Source organism: Girardinichthys multiradiatus, chromosome 9, assembly GCF_021462225.1.
Source record: "Girardinichthys multiradiatus isolate DD_20200921_A chromosome 9, DD_fGirMul_XY1, whole genome shotgun sequence".
Classification (NCBI taxonomy): Eukaryota; Metazoa; Chordata; class Actinopteri; order Cyprinodontiformes; family Goodeidae; genus Girardinichthys; species Girardinichthys multiradiatus.
In genome coordinates this window covers 1,188,180-1,207,500 of record NC_061802.1, presented here as the reverse complement: position 1 = coordinate 1,207,500, position 19,321 = coordinate 1,188,180, and the positions used below count along the sequence as shown (strand labels likewise).

Sequence of the window (19,321 nt, the reverse complement as noted above, 5' to 3'; positions counted from 1 at the left end):
AGAATCTGTGGGATATTGTGAAGAGAACGTTGAGAGACTCAAGACCCAACACTCTGGATGAGCTAAAGGCCGCTATCGAAGCATCCTGGGCCTCCATAAGACCTCAGCAGTGCCACAGGCTGATTGCCTCCATGCCACGCCGCATTGAAGCAGTCATTTCTGCCAAAGGATTCCCGACCAAGTATTGAGTGCATAATTGTACATGATTATTTGAAGGTTGACGTTTTTTGTATTAAAAACACTTTTCTTTTATTGGTCGGATGAAATATGCTAATTTTGTGAGATAGGAATTTTGGGTTTTCTTGAGCTGTATGCCAAAATCATCCGTATTAAGACAATAAAAGACCTGAAATATTTCAGTTAGTGTGCAATGAATCTAAAATATATGAATGTTACATTTTCATCATGACATTATGGAAAATAATTAACTTTATCACAATATGCTAATATTTTGAGAAGGACCTGTATATATATATACATACACATATACACATTTATACATACATACATACATACATACATGTACACATATATTTATATACATATTTATATACATACACATATACACATATATATACATACATACATACATACACATATATTTAATTATATTTATTTAGCAATAATATTTGGGTTGTGTCGCTGACATCAGGGGGATAGATACTGAACATATTTTTATTCAATAGAAAAAAACAAGACAAAGTCATAATTAAGTAGTTTTTATTACTGATCAAATACCAAAGTTACAGATGACGTGTAGCAGCTGTACAATCAGACAATTTTTATTGTTAATCAGTTAAAGGCATCAGACATGTTCCACTGTGGACTACAAAGAAAAGGGTTTTGATCCCTATATAGATACCTCACTAAAAAACATGAGAAGCTGTAAAGTTTTTGGGCGCTACTTTAAAACTTTAGTAGTCATGGTTCATTTCTAGAAAACATTTTTCTATTCCTCCGATTTTTGTTAACTGTTGTGCTCATGATAGCAATACTGAGGAAGAAAAATTTTGTTCTGAGGCGAAAGAAGACTGAAATGATTACACCTGCAGAATTTTATGGGTATGTTTGTGCTAATATACTGTTGGTGCTACTTGCTTTGTGATTCGGATGCTGAGTTCAAGTTCAAGTGGATAACAAGAGAAAATGTTCTCCAGAACTTTAACCATAAACTTTAGGCCTTTAAAGGACCTAAGAAGACATGTTGCCATATAAACATAAATCACAAAATCTGTACAAGCAGCAGATTTGTCACAAAATGACAAAGAAATACACAGCAAAGTTCTTTACATCAACTATCTTTAACATGTCTTTGCGTTCCAAATGAAAAACAAATCTGACATGGTTACAGATCATAGCTGAGGAAGCTCATGTCTTTCATTGGTTAAAGCTACGGGTTACTAAGGAAATGCTTTCTACCCGTCTAGGATTTGACATTTTGACTGAAAATCGAACCCCAACTTTCCAACGGTTTGCTGAATTGTCATCTGAACTACTTTGAAATGTTTCCCACAGGCCTCTCATCAGAAAGACTTTTCTCATCTTTGTGAGTTCTCATGTGAGCCATCATATGACATCTTACACTGAAACCTTTCCCACACGTTGCACAAGAGAAGGGCTTCTCACCAGTGTGAACTCTCATGTGGCGAGTCAAATGACTCCTTAAAAGGAAGCTTTTCCGACAGGTGACACATGGGAAAGGCTTCTCACCTGTGTGAGTTCGCATGTGAATAATCAGATAACCTCTTACACTGAAACTTTTCCCACAGGTTTTACATGGAAAAGGCTTCTCACCTGTGTGAGATCTCATGTGAACAGTTAAGCTCCCACTACAACCGAAGGATTTTCCACACATTTCACAATCATAGGGTTTCTCACCTGTATGCGTTCTCATGTGTCTGTTCAAGTTGCTTTTTCGACTGAAGCTATTTCCACAGATCACACACAGGTAAGACTTCTCATCTGTGTGAGTCCTCATGTGTGTATTCAGATATGTTTTTGCACTAAAACATTTCCCACATGTCAAACATGGGAAAGGCCTCTCTCCTGTGTGAATTCTCATGTGAGAAGCCAACCTGCTACTCTGAGTGAACCCTTTACAACACACTTCACAAATGTGCAGCTTCTCATCAGTGTGTGTTCTCATGTGAATAGTCAAACTACTTCGTACTCGAAAACGTTTGCCACACGCCACACATGGAAAAGGCTTCTCACCTGTGTGCGTGCTCATATGAACATTTAAATGACTTCGCAGACTGAAACTTCTGCCACAGTAAGGACAAGAGTATGGCTTCTCACCTGTGTGAGTTCTCAGGTGAGTGATCAGATGACTCCTTACACTGAAACTTTTTCCACAGCTCACACATGTGAAAGGTTTCTCACCTGTGTGGGTCCGCATGTGAGTATTTAAATTACTTTTTGCTCCAAAACGTTTTCCACAGGTGAGACATTGGAAAGGTTTCTCCCCTGTGTGAATTCTCATGTGAGTAATTAGATGACTTTTTACGATGAAACTTTTCTCACAGCTTGAACAAGGAAAAGGCTTCTCACCGGTGTGAGTCCTTACATGAGCAATAAAGCTGCTTCTTGCACCAAAACTTTTCCCACAGGTGGGACATGTGAAAGGCTTCTCACCTGTGTGAGTTCTCATGTGGACAGTTAAACTACCTTTGTCATTTAAAAACTTACCGCAGACGTCACACGGATATTGTTTCTTACTGGCATGAGATCTCATGTGATTATTTAAATGGCTACTTTGGATGAAACTCTTGCCACAAACTTTACAGGAAAACACACGTTTTTCTGTGGGAATCGGAGATCTTTTGCGCCGTTTACTTTTTGAAATATCTGCACCATCATTTTGAAGTCTGGATATCTGACATCTCCTCTTTGACCTTGGGTGTGAATTTTTACTCAGTCTGGATTTTTTCTTTCTCTTTCCTTCCTGCTCCTGGTTTTCAGCTACAAGAGAGTGTTGGGCCCGGTCCCTGCATTGTTCCGGTTCCTTGTTGTCCCTTATATCACAAGCAGGTTTCCTCACCAATGTATCCATCTCCTCCTTGAGGATGAGCTGTACTTCATCCTGACTGGTGCAGTATTCATCCTGTTCCTCTTTAATCTGGAGATCTTCAGCATGTTGTTCATTTTTTAAATGTTTAAAGAGTAGTTCCTCCTGTTCCTGTTTGATATTTGGAGCATCTGGTTCCTTTTCTTCTTCCATCTGGGGAGGCTTTTGTTTCTTCAGGTTCAGAGTGATTTCCTCTCTCAGTTTCAGAAAAACCTCTGGAGTCAACAGAAAAGAAATCTGCTGGAGGTCTGAGGAGATGAAGAACACAAAAATTTCAAGAGATTTTAGCAAACATGTATTTTGAAATTATAAAATTTTGAAATGTTTGGATATTTTTTCTTAATCAGTTGTTATCAGCTGATAAGACAATAGATCATTTTACTTCTAGGGTTTTAGATCTCCAGAAACCAGATTTAATTAAAAAGCAAAATTTAACATGTGAAAAATGACATATAATGATAAAGCATAAATGTCACACCACATGTGAAGACAACAAAGATGGCGATCTTTAGATCATCATACACTTCCAGTAAATAATGTTTGAAACCTAATCAAGCCAAATGTAATGGAAGGAGCAACAGACACAAAATGTCGTTTTTTGAAGGCCTGACAAGTCATTTTGATTTAGTCAATTAATGAAATTATTTTACAACAACAAACTACTTGAAAACAGTTAATATTGTTGTTGAGGACTCTTTTAATAAGGCAGTGAAAATATTTAGTAGATAATTTTTTTTAATTAGTTTAGAGTTGTTTTAATTTATTAACCAAGTTGTGCTTGAATGCATTGTCACTGGTGCGATATTCCAGGGATCTAGGCTCGCAGTCAGACCAAGTCACTGCGATAATCAAACAGCACAACAGTCTCAGTCTCCCTGCATCCAGAGAGTGTCACAATAAGGAGCGCCTGTTGGAGCAGAGGTTCCGTGCAGTGCTGAGAGACATCCAACGACTGGGAGGAACAAGACTCCAGTCAAAGCGGTACTGGTGCGTTGTTGTCTGCTGGGCGGGTTAAATTCTACAGGACACTGAATTTGGACTAAGGCTTATTTTTCTTTGCGACACTTTCAGCTTAATTTCCTTTCAGGTGAGTAAATGAGTTCAGAGTAGAGCAGCTGCCTGCCTTACCTTCCTAGAAAGTATCGTTTGTCTTTTCATTGTGGAAACCTGTTAATCTGTTTAAAACACATCAAAACGTGGATGGAGCTCAACATCCTTCACCTGAATAGGAAGAAGACTGAGGTGATGGTTTGTGGTATAATTGATATGTTAACCGAGTGCAGCAGTGCAACTAGTCCTTTAAATTCTTTCAGCTGTACTGCTGTCGGAAATCTTTGGGTTTTGAACTGTTGGACCACTTGTTGCTGAATATTGGACTACTTGCACAGACACCAGGCCTCCTGATGCTTTCGGCCATTTTGTATCCAGGACAGTCCACTCCTCCATATCCCGTCAAGCATCACGACTGATATGATGGGGCGTCCCAAGTCTGACGTCACAAGACGCTATATAGGAAGGCGGACATTTTGAAAACTCGCTTTCAGCTGGAAATCTAGACACGGTTACCACGCAACTGGAGCATCCTCTGGAGAAGAGATCCCACGTGGAGTCTTCATTTATTTCTCTCTCTCTCGTTGCCATAAACTGCTGGTTGACTCAATACATACCCACTGCCGTTTGTTGAATGTTGCTTAGTTAGATGTGTTACCCCTGTGTTTGTAGAACGTTGCATGTTAAGTAGGTGAAGATTAATAAATGTTCACATAGATAAAGAGAGAGCGTTTTGTGTTCATTGTGTGCAAAAAGTGATTCGTCAGTCAAGATAAGGTTAAAGTTCCACACGTTTCGGCAGAAACGGTCGATTAAACAGTGACATCTCCGGCAATACATATTAATTATTACGGCGTATTTAGCGGTTGTAATTGTCAAAGGCGTTGAGCCGCAAGTACAACACCAGAAACATCTCTGGTCTCAATTCATAAATGAGGATTTTGGTTAAGAAATTGATTTTGTCAAATTATGATTTGTAATTATAATTATTGATCAAGATTAATCAATCAATAATCATAACCCCCAACAGAACTTAAATAAACAAGTTAGTGCTGTGGTCCAGTCCAGCTTCTACCATCTAACGTTGATCTCTAAAACCAAACCCTGTCTACCTCACAGTGCTCCTCTTGAAAGGGTGAATCACTTCGTTATTACCTCTAGTCTGGAATACTACAGGGATGCTCCAATACCGATACTGGTGTTGGTATCTGGCCCGATACCATGTGTGTGCCTGTGACATCGGATTTTCATGAAAAATCCAATTAAATTTATTGAAAGGAAACATTGATAAAATATTTTAAAAAGTAAATTCATGCCACTGAAATGAACAGCTGTTAAGCTATATGGTCGTAAATCTCCCTAAAAAGGCATTTCCCGACAACTCCCTTGTGATTTTGTTGCGATCTTTGATGACATCAGAGGGGAACCCCTGCAGTAAACTGACTGCTGCTACAACGGCAGCAACACAGACAGCAGCCAAGAATCTGATGTTTCTGTAGATATATTTCAGTCGCCATCAGAGAGACACAGCAGAGTCAGGAGAAGAAAGTCAGCTTTCATCAGATGCTGCAGCCTGCAGACGACCATCTGATTCCACCAGAGTTTATTGTTGCTGGATGCCGGAGCACGGCTGGAGTCAATCTGCATGAATCATACCGGACCACCAGGAAACAGAACCAGCACAACATCTGGATTATCAAAGTAATTCACTAAAGACGGACTAGATCTGGCTATATTAATAAATGCACATATTTATATATACACATGTCTATGGTAGCAGTGGTTAACATTAGATCAGTTTCTGGGTTAACTACCGTAATATAAACCAAACAATTAAACATTAAATGCACCAAATGAAGCAACAATTATAGCTTCTCTGAACTCAACTATTGTAGAACAAAACACACAAAAATATCTGGATTCATAAAACAAAAACTGAAGCAGTTTTAAATTGGGATGGGTCCCTTTCACATTTGAAAGTGCTAACAGCCGAATGAAGGAGTTGTAGCCGTAGATCTGAGGATGACGAGAAAGTTCTGGTGCTGAACCAGGTGCTGAACCAGGTGCTGAACCAGGTGCTGAACCAGGTGCTTCCTCTGATCAGAAGTATTTCCTGCGCTGGTTTTGCACTTTGCGTCTCAAATGTTACAGCGAGCGTAATCTGCATCGCTTTTTGAAAAGTGGAGCCAAACTTTCTAGCGCTTTCTATCTATCAGCCTTGCTTTGTTGACGGTACAAGCGGCTAACGACGTCATCACGCTCTTGTGCGTGAAATGCTGTGTTCATGTCCAGCATGGAAAGCCGCCCACTCTTCCAATCCCTCAGTGTCACAATGATGCGTTTAGGTACCGAAACATAGTACTAATTTTACGTAAATTGGTACTCGCTGGTACCGACGGAATTATGTTGTTAAATAGAAAAGTACCGAATTCGGTACTCATCCCTAGTTTTAAATGGTTTAACTTTCATAGAAAGACTTGTTTTGGACTTGCTATCACATTTATCACTGGCTTTTATTGCACGATCTGCCTATGGTTCTTGGTAGGATAAACCGTACATCATCACCAAATCAGTCCTTCAATGAAGCTGGCTCACCCCTGGACAAGTCAGCTGATGCTGGGCTGTGACTACCTCACCTGGAGACTCCCTTGACTTCAGCCCTGAGGTGCTTTCACTACACAGACAGCAAGAAGGCGCCTTCATCCCACCAACCAATCTGATGTTACCATGGTTGCTCTGCAGGTGACGGTTTAGCTGCTGTTCTTCCTTCACTGTCTGAGACCGTTCCTTTAATCATGTTCACGTCGTTTGTCAGAATTTAAACTGGAAAAAGCTCCAGTTTTAAATCATAAAAGATATCAGCATAAAACTGATAATCACAAAAGAATACTCACCTAAAAACCACAATGGAGAAAAACATGGATTTCATGTGATCATCAATTATTCTTAAGATGTATTTGTACCTTGATGAATGTTTGTGTATTCTATGATCTGTTTTATTATTTTATTTCTGTTCTGTTGGATTTTGGAAGGTATTGCATCTTATCTTGATTTCTCTGTTCCTTTTCGCCACAGGAACTGCAGATCAACTGAGAAGCTAGAACCTGGTGCAGAGCATCTTCACTCTGTTGGACTTTATTGTTTTCCTGCACATTTTCCCTGATCAAATGAATAAATAAAAGATAAAGTGAGGATGTTTAATGAGGCAGTTGAAGTTAGGATTAATAAAGAAAAGTTCAAACATAAAAAGGGAGAGGTAACTGCTGGTTCACTTTGGATTTAAATGTAATGCTTTGTCTCTAATTTGTTAGGTCAAGTTTTAAGAATGACCTCACATCAGGTCATGCACAGCTGTCAGACCTGTTTGTCTGGGCCTGGGCAAAATGATCCATGTGACACCAGGAAGATCATTGAGAAGCATTGCTGCACCATCGTCAGAGCTGGGGCTATTTTGAGCTCAAATCATTTAGAGCCAAGCTTTAACGTCTTCACGGCAACGTAGAGGGGTGGATGGAGCATGGATTATTAGAGGCAGGTAAACCTGGCAATCGTCTGCATAGCAGCGGAAGGAGAGGCTCTGTTTTCTAAAAATAAACCCCAGGGAGCAACTTTAAAGAAGAAAGAAGAGGACCACGAACTGGACCCTGACAATCCCCACGAGATGGGAGGTCTGAGGTGGACAAAAGATCTTTAATATTAACACTAAACCTTCTGTCACTCAAATAAGAACGAAGTCAATCCAGTGCTGCACCTTTAATCCCAATGGTCCGAACGAAGATGAGAATGGTGTGGTCCACAGCATCAAACGCTGCAGTAAGATCTAGAACTCACAGAGCTTCCAGAGTCGCTCGCTAGAAGGATGTCATTAAGAACCCTAACAGAAACCTTCACAACACCATCAGTGCCAAACAGCTTTCAGTTGAGTAAAACTAGTCTTGACAAACAGCTCATCAGGGCAACACATGAATGTTCAAATCACCAACAATTAAAATCTGATCATATTTACGCACAAATTCAACCAAGAAGGTGGTGGTCGGTAGATTACTGCACACAGTACCGGTTGGGAATGATCCAGTTCAAATATGAATAGTTAGAAGGAGGGAACCGGTACCTGGGTTAGTCCGACCGGTATTGTTTAAAGAAGAACTGTATGGAGAGATTGCAGGCGTTGATGCTGCACCACTGCTGACGAGCACACAGCTGCGGTTGTTGGTCTCCATCAACTCACCTCCACCTTCTCATCAAAGCGGTTATTTTCTCTGGCCGGGGTCAGAGTTGTTGCTGAGAAAGAACCTGTTCTCTGGAACCAGAGCTGGAGTTTGTGGTGGTGGAAACACAAAGAACCGGAGCTAAGCAAGCACTACCACAAGTTTAGCATTGAGACCAGTTAGGTGGGAAAAACCACTGATTTAGGCCCCGTTTCCATGACGTTTTCTGGTGACAACAAAAGAGTTTAGTTTTGTTTCTACTAGTCATTTCCATGACAACAGCGCAAGTTTTCCCTTATAGAGAGTAATAGCTTTCCCGCTCTCCATTCTCGACTAGACAGGAAAAATGGGATCGTTCTCACCGGGAAGCCCTGGATCATGACTGAAATCCGCACAAATTAATGACCACACGCACAACATAGCGGCTGCCAACCAGTTTAAAACCACAGAAGAAGAGATCAACAATAACAATATGGCTGATCACAGAGTACTTACTGCTGCTGACTCTGAATGAGAACTTTGTTAGAGAACGTCTAAAGAAGCTCCAACAAAGTTGTCATGTTTTTCCCTGTTTTGTAAGCAGGAAGTGTTTGTACATGTTGCTGAGTTTCAGAGAACATACTGCCTACTAGTGGCATGGCAGGAAAATTAAACCATCTTCATGTATCTATTGTTGCCATGTGAGCAGAGATTGTAATTAAAACGTCGTCGTGTAGACGTGTGAGCAGAAAAGGAACAAATATCCTGTTTTTAATGGATTGTTGTCGTGTAAACAGGACCCGAGTCATTTCTGGTCCAGTAGTTGGAAACATCTGGTTGTGACTCGAATACTGAACTCTTCCAAACCAAGATGATTCCTCAAGTCACTAAATAAACTCTGTTTGGTGCTGATTAACACTGGAGGTTATCAGATCCTGACGGTCATTCCTGACTCCTCCAACCCCAGCGGACAGCATCCATGTTCCATCCATCCAGGCATCCATCCACCCATCCAGGCAGGTATCCATCCATCCATCCATAAACCAACCCCTGATAATTACAAGCCTACGACTTCAGAAATGAACACAGAACTGAGACTGGAGGCTGTGTTCAGATGAGTTGTTCAGTTTCCAGTTCAGTTCAGTGGTCCCTTTTAGCCTCTGAGCCACAGGTGGTTTATCTTCACCCAACTGGTTCCACTGCTAAACCAGTGCTAAAGCACTTTTTTCACAACAAGTCAGAGAGCACATTTAATTCACTCTTGTCCCGCTTTAATCAGGAAATACTAGTATTAGTGGTGCAGCTGTGATACTGGTTCCCTCGGCTGCGTTTCTTCTACCCAACATAACAGCTGATCTGACTAAAACCTCAACAGAACCGTCTCCCTGCTATGAAAAGAGCACAAAGTAAAACATAAATTGGCCCGAGCAGCGAGCAGGAAACCTGCAAGGGCCAATTGTAATCGCAAGAATTCCTTCTTATTATTCTTTGTTTATTTTTTCCGTTGCCTCTTTGCAGGGCAATATGGGGACTTTGCCATGCCCCAAAACTCACCAAACTTTACCCAAAATTGTCCCCCGCGTGAAATTCTTCATCCTTAATGTCATAGTTAGTGGGCGTGGCCAAACCTCTTAGCCACGCCCCCAAACGTGAGATAGGCAGAACCGTAAGTCGTAGAAATTTGGCACACAGTTAGAGCTCCTCAAACCAAGAAAAACAGTCTCTTGGGGGTATGCCCTAAAATGCACAGGAAGTCGGATATTTTGGATCAAAGTCAAATTGTTGCCCATTTTTCACATTTACTCACCTCGAACTTTAACAAACTCCTCCTGGGATTTTGAGCTATCGGGTTCATATTTGGTTAATATGCAGATAAGGGATGGGGGATTAAAAGTTATCAAAATCGTGAGATTGATTTATTTTACCTCACAGAAACCTGGCTGCAGCAAGAGGATTATGTTACTATAAATGAGTCAACTCCTACTAATTATTTAAATTTTCACATTCCTCGAATTACTGGGCGAGGAGGAGGAGTAGCAATCATCTTTCAGTCTGATTTATTGATTAGTCCCAGACCAATCAATAGCTACAACTCTTTTGAATATTTAATCCTTAGTTTTTCTCATCCAAATAGCAAAGCACTAAAACCTCTTCTGTTTGTTGTTTTGTACCGTCCACCAGGTCCTTACTCTCAATTTTTAGATCAGTTTTCAGACCTTTTATCTGATTTAGTGTTAAATACAGATAAAGTTATTATAGTGGGGGATTTTAACATTCATGTTGACGTTGAAAGTGATAGCCTAAATATAGCGTTTAATGGTATCTTAGACTCAATTGGCTTTGCACAAAACATTAACAAACCTACCCACCTTTGTCTTCATTCTCTGGACCTTGTGCTGACATATGGCATTGAGTGTAAAGACATAACAATATTTTCTCATAACCCTGTCCTGTCTGACCATTTCTTAATAACCTTTGAGTTTAATTTAACCTAGTACTCCACACTTGAAAGTAAATTTCATTACAGTAGATCATTATCAGACGATGCTGTAACAACCTTTAAAGAATCTGTTCCACTTTTAATTTCCTCATTATCACTGAAAAGCACAGTGGAGGGCAATCATTATGTTTCTGCCCCTTCACAAATTGATTCTTTTGTTCATAGTGTTTCTTTATCATTGTGTGATGCATTAGACAATGCAGCCCTCTTGAAAAAGAAGGTAATTATTCATAGGAGGCTAGTTCCTTGGTTTAATTCAGAGCTGCGTACTTTAAAGCACAATGTTAGAAAATTGGAGAGAAAATGGCGCTCTACACACCTAGAGGATTCCTACTTAATCTGGAAAAATAGCCTACTGTTGTATAAAAAGACACTTCACCAAGCTAGAACAGCTTATTTCTCATCATTAATAGAAGAGAACAAGAATAATCCTAGGTTTCTCTTTAGTACAGTTGCTAAACTTACACAGAGTCATAGCTCTGTTGAGCCATCCATTCCCTTAGCTCTCAGCAGTCATGACTTTATGGGATTCTTCTTAAATAAAATTGATTCTATTAAAAATAAAATCTTTGACATACTCCCGAAGATGATTACTTCATCCTCAGCAAGTGAGACAACATTGGAAATAACTGTAGAACCTGATCTGTGTTTGGACTGTTTTGATCCTGTGGAGCTTCCTGAGTTATCAGAAATATTAGCTTCATCTAAACCTTCAACTTGTATGTTAGACCCAATCCCAACCAAATTATTTAAGGAAGTGATCCCTCTGATTACCAGCCCCATTTTAGATATGATTAATCTATCTTTAGTAAATGGATCAGAACCACAGGCTTTTAAGGTAGCTGTAATTAAACCTTTACTTAAGAAACCTTCGCTTGATCGAGATGATTTAATAAATTACAGACCTATATCCAATCTTCCATTCTTATCTAAAATTCTTGAGAAAATAGTTGCTAATCAAATGTGTGAACATTTATACAGCAATGACCTGTTTGAAGAGTTTCAGTCAGGTTTCAGAGCTCATCATAGCACTGAAACAGCTCTGCTGAAAGTCACTAATGATATTCTTATGGCTTCAGATAATGGACTTGTGTCTGTTCTGGTTCTGTTAGATCTCAGTGCTGCATTTGATCCAGTCGACCATAATATTCTCTTAAAAAGGCTGGAATATGCTGTAGGGATCAGGGGAACAGCGCTAGGCTGGTTTAAATCTTATCTGTCTGACAGAAACTTGGATGACTTTAAATTTTTTGCTTCTAAATTCAGACAAGACAGAAGTTGTCGTCTTTGGACCGGAGTCTTTAAAAAAGAAACTGCTTAGTCAATCACTTAACCTGGATGGCATTAAATTGACCTCTGCTAATAAAGTAAAGAACCTTGGTGTTAACTTTGACTAGGACATGTCATTTAAATCCCATATTAAACAGGTTTCTAGGATTTCCTTCTTTCACCTCCGGAACATTGCCAAAATTAGAAATATCCTGTCCAGGAGTGACGCTGAAAAACTAGTCCATGCATTTGTTACTTCAAGGCTGGACTATTGTAATTCTTTACTATCAGGATGTCCACAAAATGCAGTTAAAAGCCTTCAGCTGATTCAAAATGCTGCAGCAAGAGTTCTGATGAAAATTAAAAAGAGAGATCATATTTCTCCTATTTTAGCTTCCCTTCATTGGCTCCCTGTTAAATCCAGAATAGAATTTAAAATTCTCCTCCTCACATATAAAGCCCTTAATGATCTAGCTCCATCATACATCAGAGATCTGATTGGTCCATATGTTCCTAACAGAGCACTTTGTTCTCAGACTGCAGGTTTACTGGTGGTTCCTAGAGTCTCTAGAAGTAGAATGGGAGGCAGATCCTTTAGTTATCAGGCTCCTCTCCTGTGGAACCAGCTCCCAGTTTTAGTCCGTGAGGCAGACACCCTGTCTACTTTTAAGGCTAGGCTTAAAACTTTCCTTTTTCATAAAGCTTATAGTTAGAGTGGCTTAGTTTATCCTGAGCTATCTGTGTAGTTATGCTGCTATAGGCTTAGGCTGCTGGAGGACATAATGACCACTTTCACCCTCTTCGCTACATTCTCACACTACTCTCCAATTTAGCATTATTTGCTGTTATTTCAGCTATTAACTTTGTTCTCTCTTTTCTCTTCCTAGAAGCTACACCTGGCCTGGCTCTGTGTCTACCTGTGACACCTTTCTGGAGAGGGGCATCATCCAAGCTTCTGCTGGCAACAACTTAATGCTCACCTTCTACAGATGATCCGCATGGCCCTGTCTTTTAGTGTTTAACCCTTTCTCTCTCCTAGACATGGTTACTGACTGAGCTTCTACTGTGACTAACTCTATGTTCTCTCTTTCAGACTCTAACCTTGAAAACTGGCTCAGAGTTTATCTGTTCTTTCTTTCTAGATGAAACAACTAAAGGAGCTACATCCATTAACATTTACTTTTCCTTCCCATAGAAAGTACTCCTGGATCAGTGCTTCTTTGTTCTCTTTGTGTCTCTGCTCTGTTCTCTCAAACCTCCAGTCAGTCGTGGCAGATGGACGCTCACACTGAGCCTGGTTCTGGTTCTGCTGGAGGTTTCTTCCTGTTAAAAGGGAGTTTTTCCTCTCCACTGTCGCTACATGCATGCTCAGTATGAGGGATTGCTGCAAAGTCAACACCAGTGACTGTCCACTGTCTCTACATGCTCATCCAGGAGGAGTGAATGCTGCAAGTCACTGACTGGATGCAATCTGCTGGGTTTCCTTAGATAGAAAAACTTTTTATCCAATTTGAATAAATAACTGAATCTGACTGAACTGTTCAATGGTTACGATTAATAGGAATGTATGAACCTGACTGTTGTGAAGAGCCTTGAGACAACATGTGTTGTGAATTGGAGCTATATAAATAAAACTGAATCCTAACCATTGAACAGTTCAGTCAGATTCAGTTATTTATTCAAATTGGATAAAAAGTTTTTCTATCTAAGGAAACCCAGCAGATTGCATCCAGTCAGTGACTTGCAGCATTCACTCCTCCTGGATGAGCATGTAGAGACAGTGGACAGTCACTGGTGTTGACTTTGCAGCAATCCCTCATACTGAGCATGCATGTAGCGACAGTGGAGAGGAAAAACTCCCTTTTAACAGGAAGAAACCTCCAGCAGAACCAGAACCAGGCTCAGTGTGAGCGGCCATCTGCCACGACCGACTGGAGGTTTGAGAGAACAGAGCAGAGACACAAAGAGAACAAAGAAGCACTGATCCAGGAGTACTTTCTATGGGAAGGAAAAGTAAATGTTAATGGATGTAGCTCCTTTAGTCGTTTCATCTAGAAAGAAAGAACAGATAAACTCTGATCCAGTTTTCAAGGTTAGAGTCTGAAAGAGAGAACATAGAGTTAGTCACAGTAGAAGCTCAGTCAGTAGCCATGTCTAGGAGAGAGAAAGGGTTAAACACTGAAAGACAATTAATGCTAACGGTATGGCAGTGCTGATACAGGAGCTTAACTGAGCCTTTTAAGATGTTTTAGGTGTTCCTTCAGGGCTGTAGCCCAGCTACCATCAGGGAGGAGAATCTACTCTGGGGAGTTGTAGGCCAACTTGTGGAGATTAAAACGGCTCAGCTTGTATCTATTTCGATTCAAATGAGTACGTTTAAAGAATTATTTTTTTATTGTATGGATTAATATTTATTATATGGAGAATGCTACTTCAGACCATAAACCATGCTCCAACAAGGTTAGGGGAGATGTTAGCCAAACCTGCGTGTTGCCTGTCTCATAACCCAACTGCTTTGCTCAGACATGCGGAGAAAATACTGGATGCAGATTGTTGTCATATGAAGATCACAACCAGTCTATGTTGGTCTGAGTCTTCTGCTGCCGCTCCAGCTTCAGTCATGAAGTTTCATCAGAAAAATATCACTGTTGTTTTTTGATGCTATAGAAGGTTTTTATAGCTTTCTCCTGACTGATACCTTTATACAATAGATCCTACCAGTACATCTGAACATGGTTCCAGCTTCATTATTGTCACTAAAACTGAGGGCAGGGGTGACCTCAAGAAGCCTAGAAGCTGACAATGAATGAAAAGCTGCTTCAACAAATGACTAGTTAAAGGTTGCCCAGACTGAAGCAACCGCATTACTGCTGTTGTTCTTTGGTTTTTCAGTTAAAAACCATAAATGAAACTTTAAATGGAGAAAAAGGGTGAAAATGATTTATTATGGTCTTAATTCTTAGGTCAAAACCTGAAGTTTTAACGGGGGGTGTAAAATTTTAAGAGCCACTGTATGCTTTGGTAGTTTCGCCATTTTGTATTTTTGTTTTCTAAAATTGTTTCCCTGGCGATGAACCTGTGATGAATATCATTGTTTTACCTGCAGGAAACACCCTCTGGCAGTAAAGATGCTCACCTGTGGCTGTGGGACCAGCTCGGTTGGATCAGCTCGGTGGAACCAGTTCGGTGAGACCAGTTCGGTTGGATCAGCTCGGTGGGACCAGTTCAGTGAGACCAGCTCGGTGAGACCAGTTCGGTGAGACCAGTTCGGTTGGGTCAGCTTGGTGAGGCCGGTTCGGTGGGACCAGCTCGGTGAGGCCGGTTCGGTGGGACCAGCTCGGTGGGACCAACTCGGTGAGGCCAGTTCGGTGGGACCAGCTCAGTGAGGCCAGTTCGGTGGGACCAGCTCAGTGAGGCCGGTTCGGTGGGACCAGCTCGGTGAGGCCAGTTAGGTGGGACCAGCTCGGTGAGGCCAGCTCAGTGAGGCCGGTTCGGTGGGACCAGCTCGGTGAGGCCAGTTTGGTGGGACCAGCTCGGTGAGGCCAGTTCAGTGGGACCAGCTTGGTTGGATCAGCTCGGTGGGACCAGTTCGGTAGGACCAGCTCAGTGAGGCCAGTTCGGTGGGACCAGCTCGGTTGGATCAGCTCGGTGGGACCAGCTCGGTGAGACCAGTTCGGTGAGACCAGCTCGGTGGGACCAGCTCGGTGAGACCAGTTCGGTGAGACCAGCTCGGTGGGACCAGCTCGGTTGGACCAGTTTGGTGGGATCAGTTCGGCGGGACCAGCTCGGTGGACGTGGCCTGCTCTGATGTCCCTGGAGTATGGCTTAAAGCCAGAATGAAAGCTGCACACCTCCTGAAAGACCACAGAAAGACGAAAGTTGAAGAACATCTCATTCATCACTGAGCAGACAGACAGGAGCGAGCTGGTACCATCAGGGTTCAGAGATTCCAGGCTGAGCAGACAGCAACATGACATATTATTCCACACGCTAATAATGTCAACATATTCTGCAGCTTTAACTCATTCACCATAATACAATGTCCACTGCTAGTAAATAACATATTGGTAAAAATGTCTCAGATTATAGTATATTCTAATAAACCATAGCCACCAGTCAGAACCACTGACTGAATCAGCCAATGAAGACCCACCCTTTTTGAGACTGAAGTTTTATAATTAATCTACTTTAATAATTGGGTCAAAAAAACCTTTTCTGTTTTTCTGGGAGTAAAATCTCAGCAGTGGGAATCAGCAGAGATTTAAACATTAAAGATGGGACAGTTGTTTTAATGAGTAACAAGCTGCTAACAGAGATAGGACATATGGACTTTCAGGCTAAACCCAGTCTAAACCCAGCCTTCCTATTAGCCACACCGTAACCACGCCAACAACACAACCCTCCTCTGTAGGACTAATGTCCCTTTTCCACTGGCTCTAGTTAGGCGACACGGTTCCACTCCACTCGGTGTCTCTCTGCTCCTACAGAACCTGTTGTTTCCATGGACCCACTGATGGCTGGAGATCTGGTTTGAAGCCCCGCCTCCAGCCAGGTCACTGTGCTGCTGTTAACATTAGTGTCACATTAAAGCAATTTGAGTGAAACAATAATTAAAAATAAAATAAAAATATCAGTAAACGAAATACTAATGTCTGTTATGTCTGTTTTTTTATGTCTAAAAGGTTCCACTGGGATAATTATCTGGACCACAGCCCAGCCAGAACTTATAAATAAGGCTCAGAGGTTCTGATGTGAGGGGGGGCAGGAGAAGCAGAGAGGAGAGACGCTGCTGTCTGGATGGTGAAGCTCCAAAGTTTGCCTGAAGAACATTTTGGGCTTTATGAGGAAGTTCTTGTCTCAGCCATGGCAACAAGGAGGACCAGGACTTTAAAGCCCAGAACCATGGACTTCTGATCGCAGTGAAGTTAGTTTTATGTTGGATCTTCGTGCTCCATGGATTCACCGGGTCTTCCTCCAGTTTGACCCGATGCAGACAGTCTGATTACGGGCAGCTGCTCTCTGCCTGCTCCCTCCTCCTGATGCTGGTTCTCTGAAGGTCCGTCAATAAATGTCAGAACCAAACCCGCTGCTTCATGGTGGTTTTGTTTGTTTTTTGGACGAAATGTTTGTGCATCTGAACAGCTGATTTTATGTGTGATCAGCTGGTTTAGGGTGTTATTAAATACAGCGCCCCCTACCTGCGTGTCATTCAGGACGTCCATGTGTCCCTTTTCTTTTCTTTCAGCCTTCAGGCTGGTTTATGATTAGTAAATAATAAAATTATATTTGGGTTTGACCCGCTCCAGCCGTCTTCTCCCTGCACTGCCTCTAGGAAAACCTTCTCATTCTTCCTGGTCCCACAGCCAGTCAGTGGACAGCAGTCTGTTCACGTCACATGTAGTCCCGACTGAGCCCCGATCGGACCTGCTCAGGACCAGGGACCAAACAACCAGGTACCGGTACAGAAAAAACAAGAATGGAAACACTCGCAAAGTGGGCCGAGCTGAAGGGTCAAAGCCTCCCAGAACCTGCAGGCAGTAATTTGGGGTCCTGGCTTTAAGATCTGGTGTCAGGAAAATGGAAAAAAAACAAGAATCAAGTTTTGTTTTTGCGTGCCACTCGTTTAGTTATTTATTGTTTCAATCTGAACATAAAATAAAATGAAATTTTACTTCCTGATCAATCATTTCCAGCGCAGAAAACGGCTCATATTTCATTTATTCTTTCTAATTAAAATAGCAAACTTTGTTTCTAATGATACTCATGATGAAAATGCTCACAGAATAAAATACTTTACTAATATTCAGAACCCCGAGGAATAACTGGACTGCTTCCGAACTGAGGAGGGAAGGTATGCTGTCTCCACCAGAACCACAGAATCACTGAAGCTCTGAGCAGCACCACCTTAAACTGATCTAAGACCTTCTGGACCTTTCAGAAAACAGTCCGACTAAAACTCGTTCCTGGATCTGATCCGGTCCGACTCGAGCCCGGACCCTCCGGGGCCGGTTCGGGTTTTAGCTCACGGTCAGGTCGTAACTCTCCATACCTGTTCTGGATGGGTTTCTGGGAGGTTGCCAGGTCCAGTTCAGATCTGTGGTTCTCCTAAAGATGAATCCCAGCAAAACGTAAACTAACGATGCTAACCCAGCTAGCGCCGCTTCTACTTCCGTCCGGTGTCACACACTGAAGCTCCGACAGAAACAGAGTCGGAACTTTTCATCAGACATACGGTTGGTGTTTCAGATCAGTTCTCGGTTCTGGACGTCCAGTTACAGTTCAGAAGCGTGTCAACAGCTAATGCTAAGGGAAAGGCGCTGCTAATCCATGGTTACTGTGGATCAGAACCCATGGAGACAAACATCTAAGGTGCTAGGTTCTCCCTCCAGACCACCAATGTTCTAAAGAAACAAAGGAGGCGGAATCTGAACCTGGAGTCCAGACTGATAACCCTCCTAATGCTCAGATCTTGGCTTCTAGCTCCATGTTTCAGGATATGAGGGAGGAGTTCAAACAGAACAGGCTGACATGGGTTCGAGTGATGAGTTTAACTCACTGAAAAAAACAAGGAGACTCCAGGGCAGTGAGACCAGAACAAGGTCTGAAGACTGAGTTCCCAGGACCTTCATTAATGGTGTCTCACTGCCTCTACCGATTGTGTTCTACTCAAACTTGGTAAAAAAGTTTCATCTAAGGAAAGAATACATCGAGTCATTGAATCAGTAAATGATAGAAGAAAATGTGAGAAACTTGTTCTGAAAGTGATGATGTTCCTTCCTAGTCTAAACTGTGGAGATCCAGTTCAATCTAGCCATGATGCCCCAAGGTCAGCAGGGGTCGCCACCTTCTTCTCTTCCACCTTCGCCTTCAAGGCTGAGTTGTGTCACATACAGGTCCTTCTCAAAATATTAGCATATTGTGATAAAGTTCATTATTTTCTATAATGTAATGATGAAAATTTAACATTCATATATTTTAGATTCATTGCACACTAACTGAAATATTTCAGGTCTTTTATTGTCTTAATACGGATGATTTTGGCATACAGCTCATGAAAACCCAAAATTCCTATCTCACAAAATTAGCATATTTCATCCGACCAATAAAAGAAAAGTGTTTTTAATACAAAAAACGTCAACCTTCAAATAATCATGTACAGTTATGCACTCAATACTTGGTCGGGAATCCTTTGGCAGAAATGACTGCTTCAATGCGGCGTGGCATGGAGGCAATCAGCCTGTGGCACTG

The 19,321-nt window shown here is 41.6% G+C and overlaps 1 protein-coding gene across 3 annotated transcripts; it reads right to left on the bottom strand.

The window, feature by feature from the left end:
* Positions 1-703: 703 nt before the first annotated feature.
* LOC124873746 (gastrula zinc finger protein XlCGF57.1-like) lies at positions 704-18,553 on the bottom strand. Of its 3 annotated transcripts, XM_047374673.1 has the most exons (4): positions 18,123-18,535; positions 17,272-17,636; positions 15,210-15,927; positions 704-3,315 (listed from the first exon to the last, which is right to left on the bottom strand). In XM_047374673.1, exon 4 carries the CDS (start codon positions 3,218-3,220, stop codon positions 1,493-1,495), a length of 1,728 nt encoding a protein of 575 aa, XP_047230629.1. In that variant the 5' UTR covers positions 3,221-3,315; positions 15,210-15,927; positions 17,272-17,636; positions 18,123-18,535; the 3' UTR covers positions 704-1,492. The 3 variants fall into 3 exon arrangements, with proteins under 3 accessions (XP_047230629.1, XP_047230628.1, XP_047230630.1); XM_047374672.1 differs by lacking the exon at positions 17,272-17,636; XM_047374674.1 differs by lacking the exon at positions 704-3,315 and having other exon boundaries at positions 15,212-15,927; positions 18,123-18,553.
* Between the last annotated feature and the right edge of the window lie 768 nt (positions 18,554-19,321).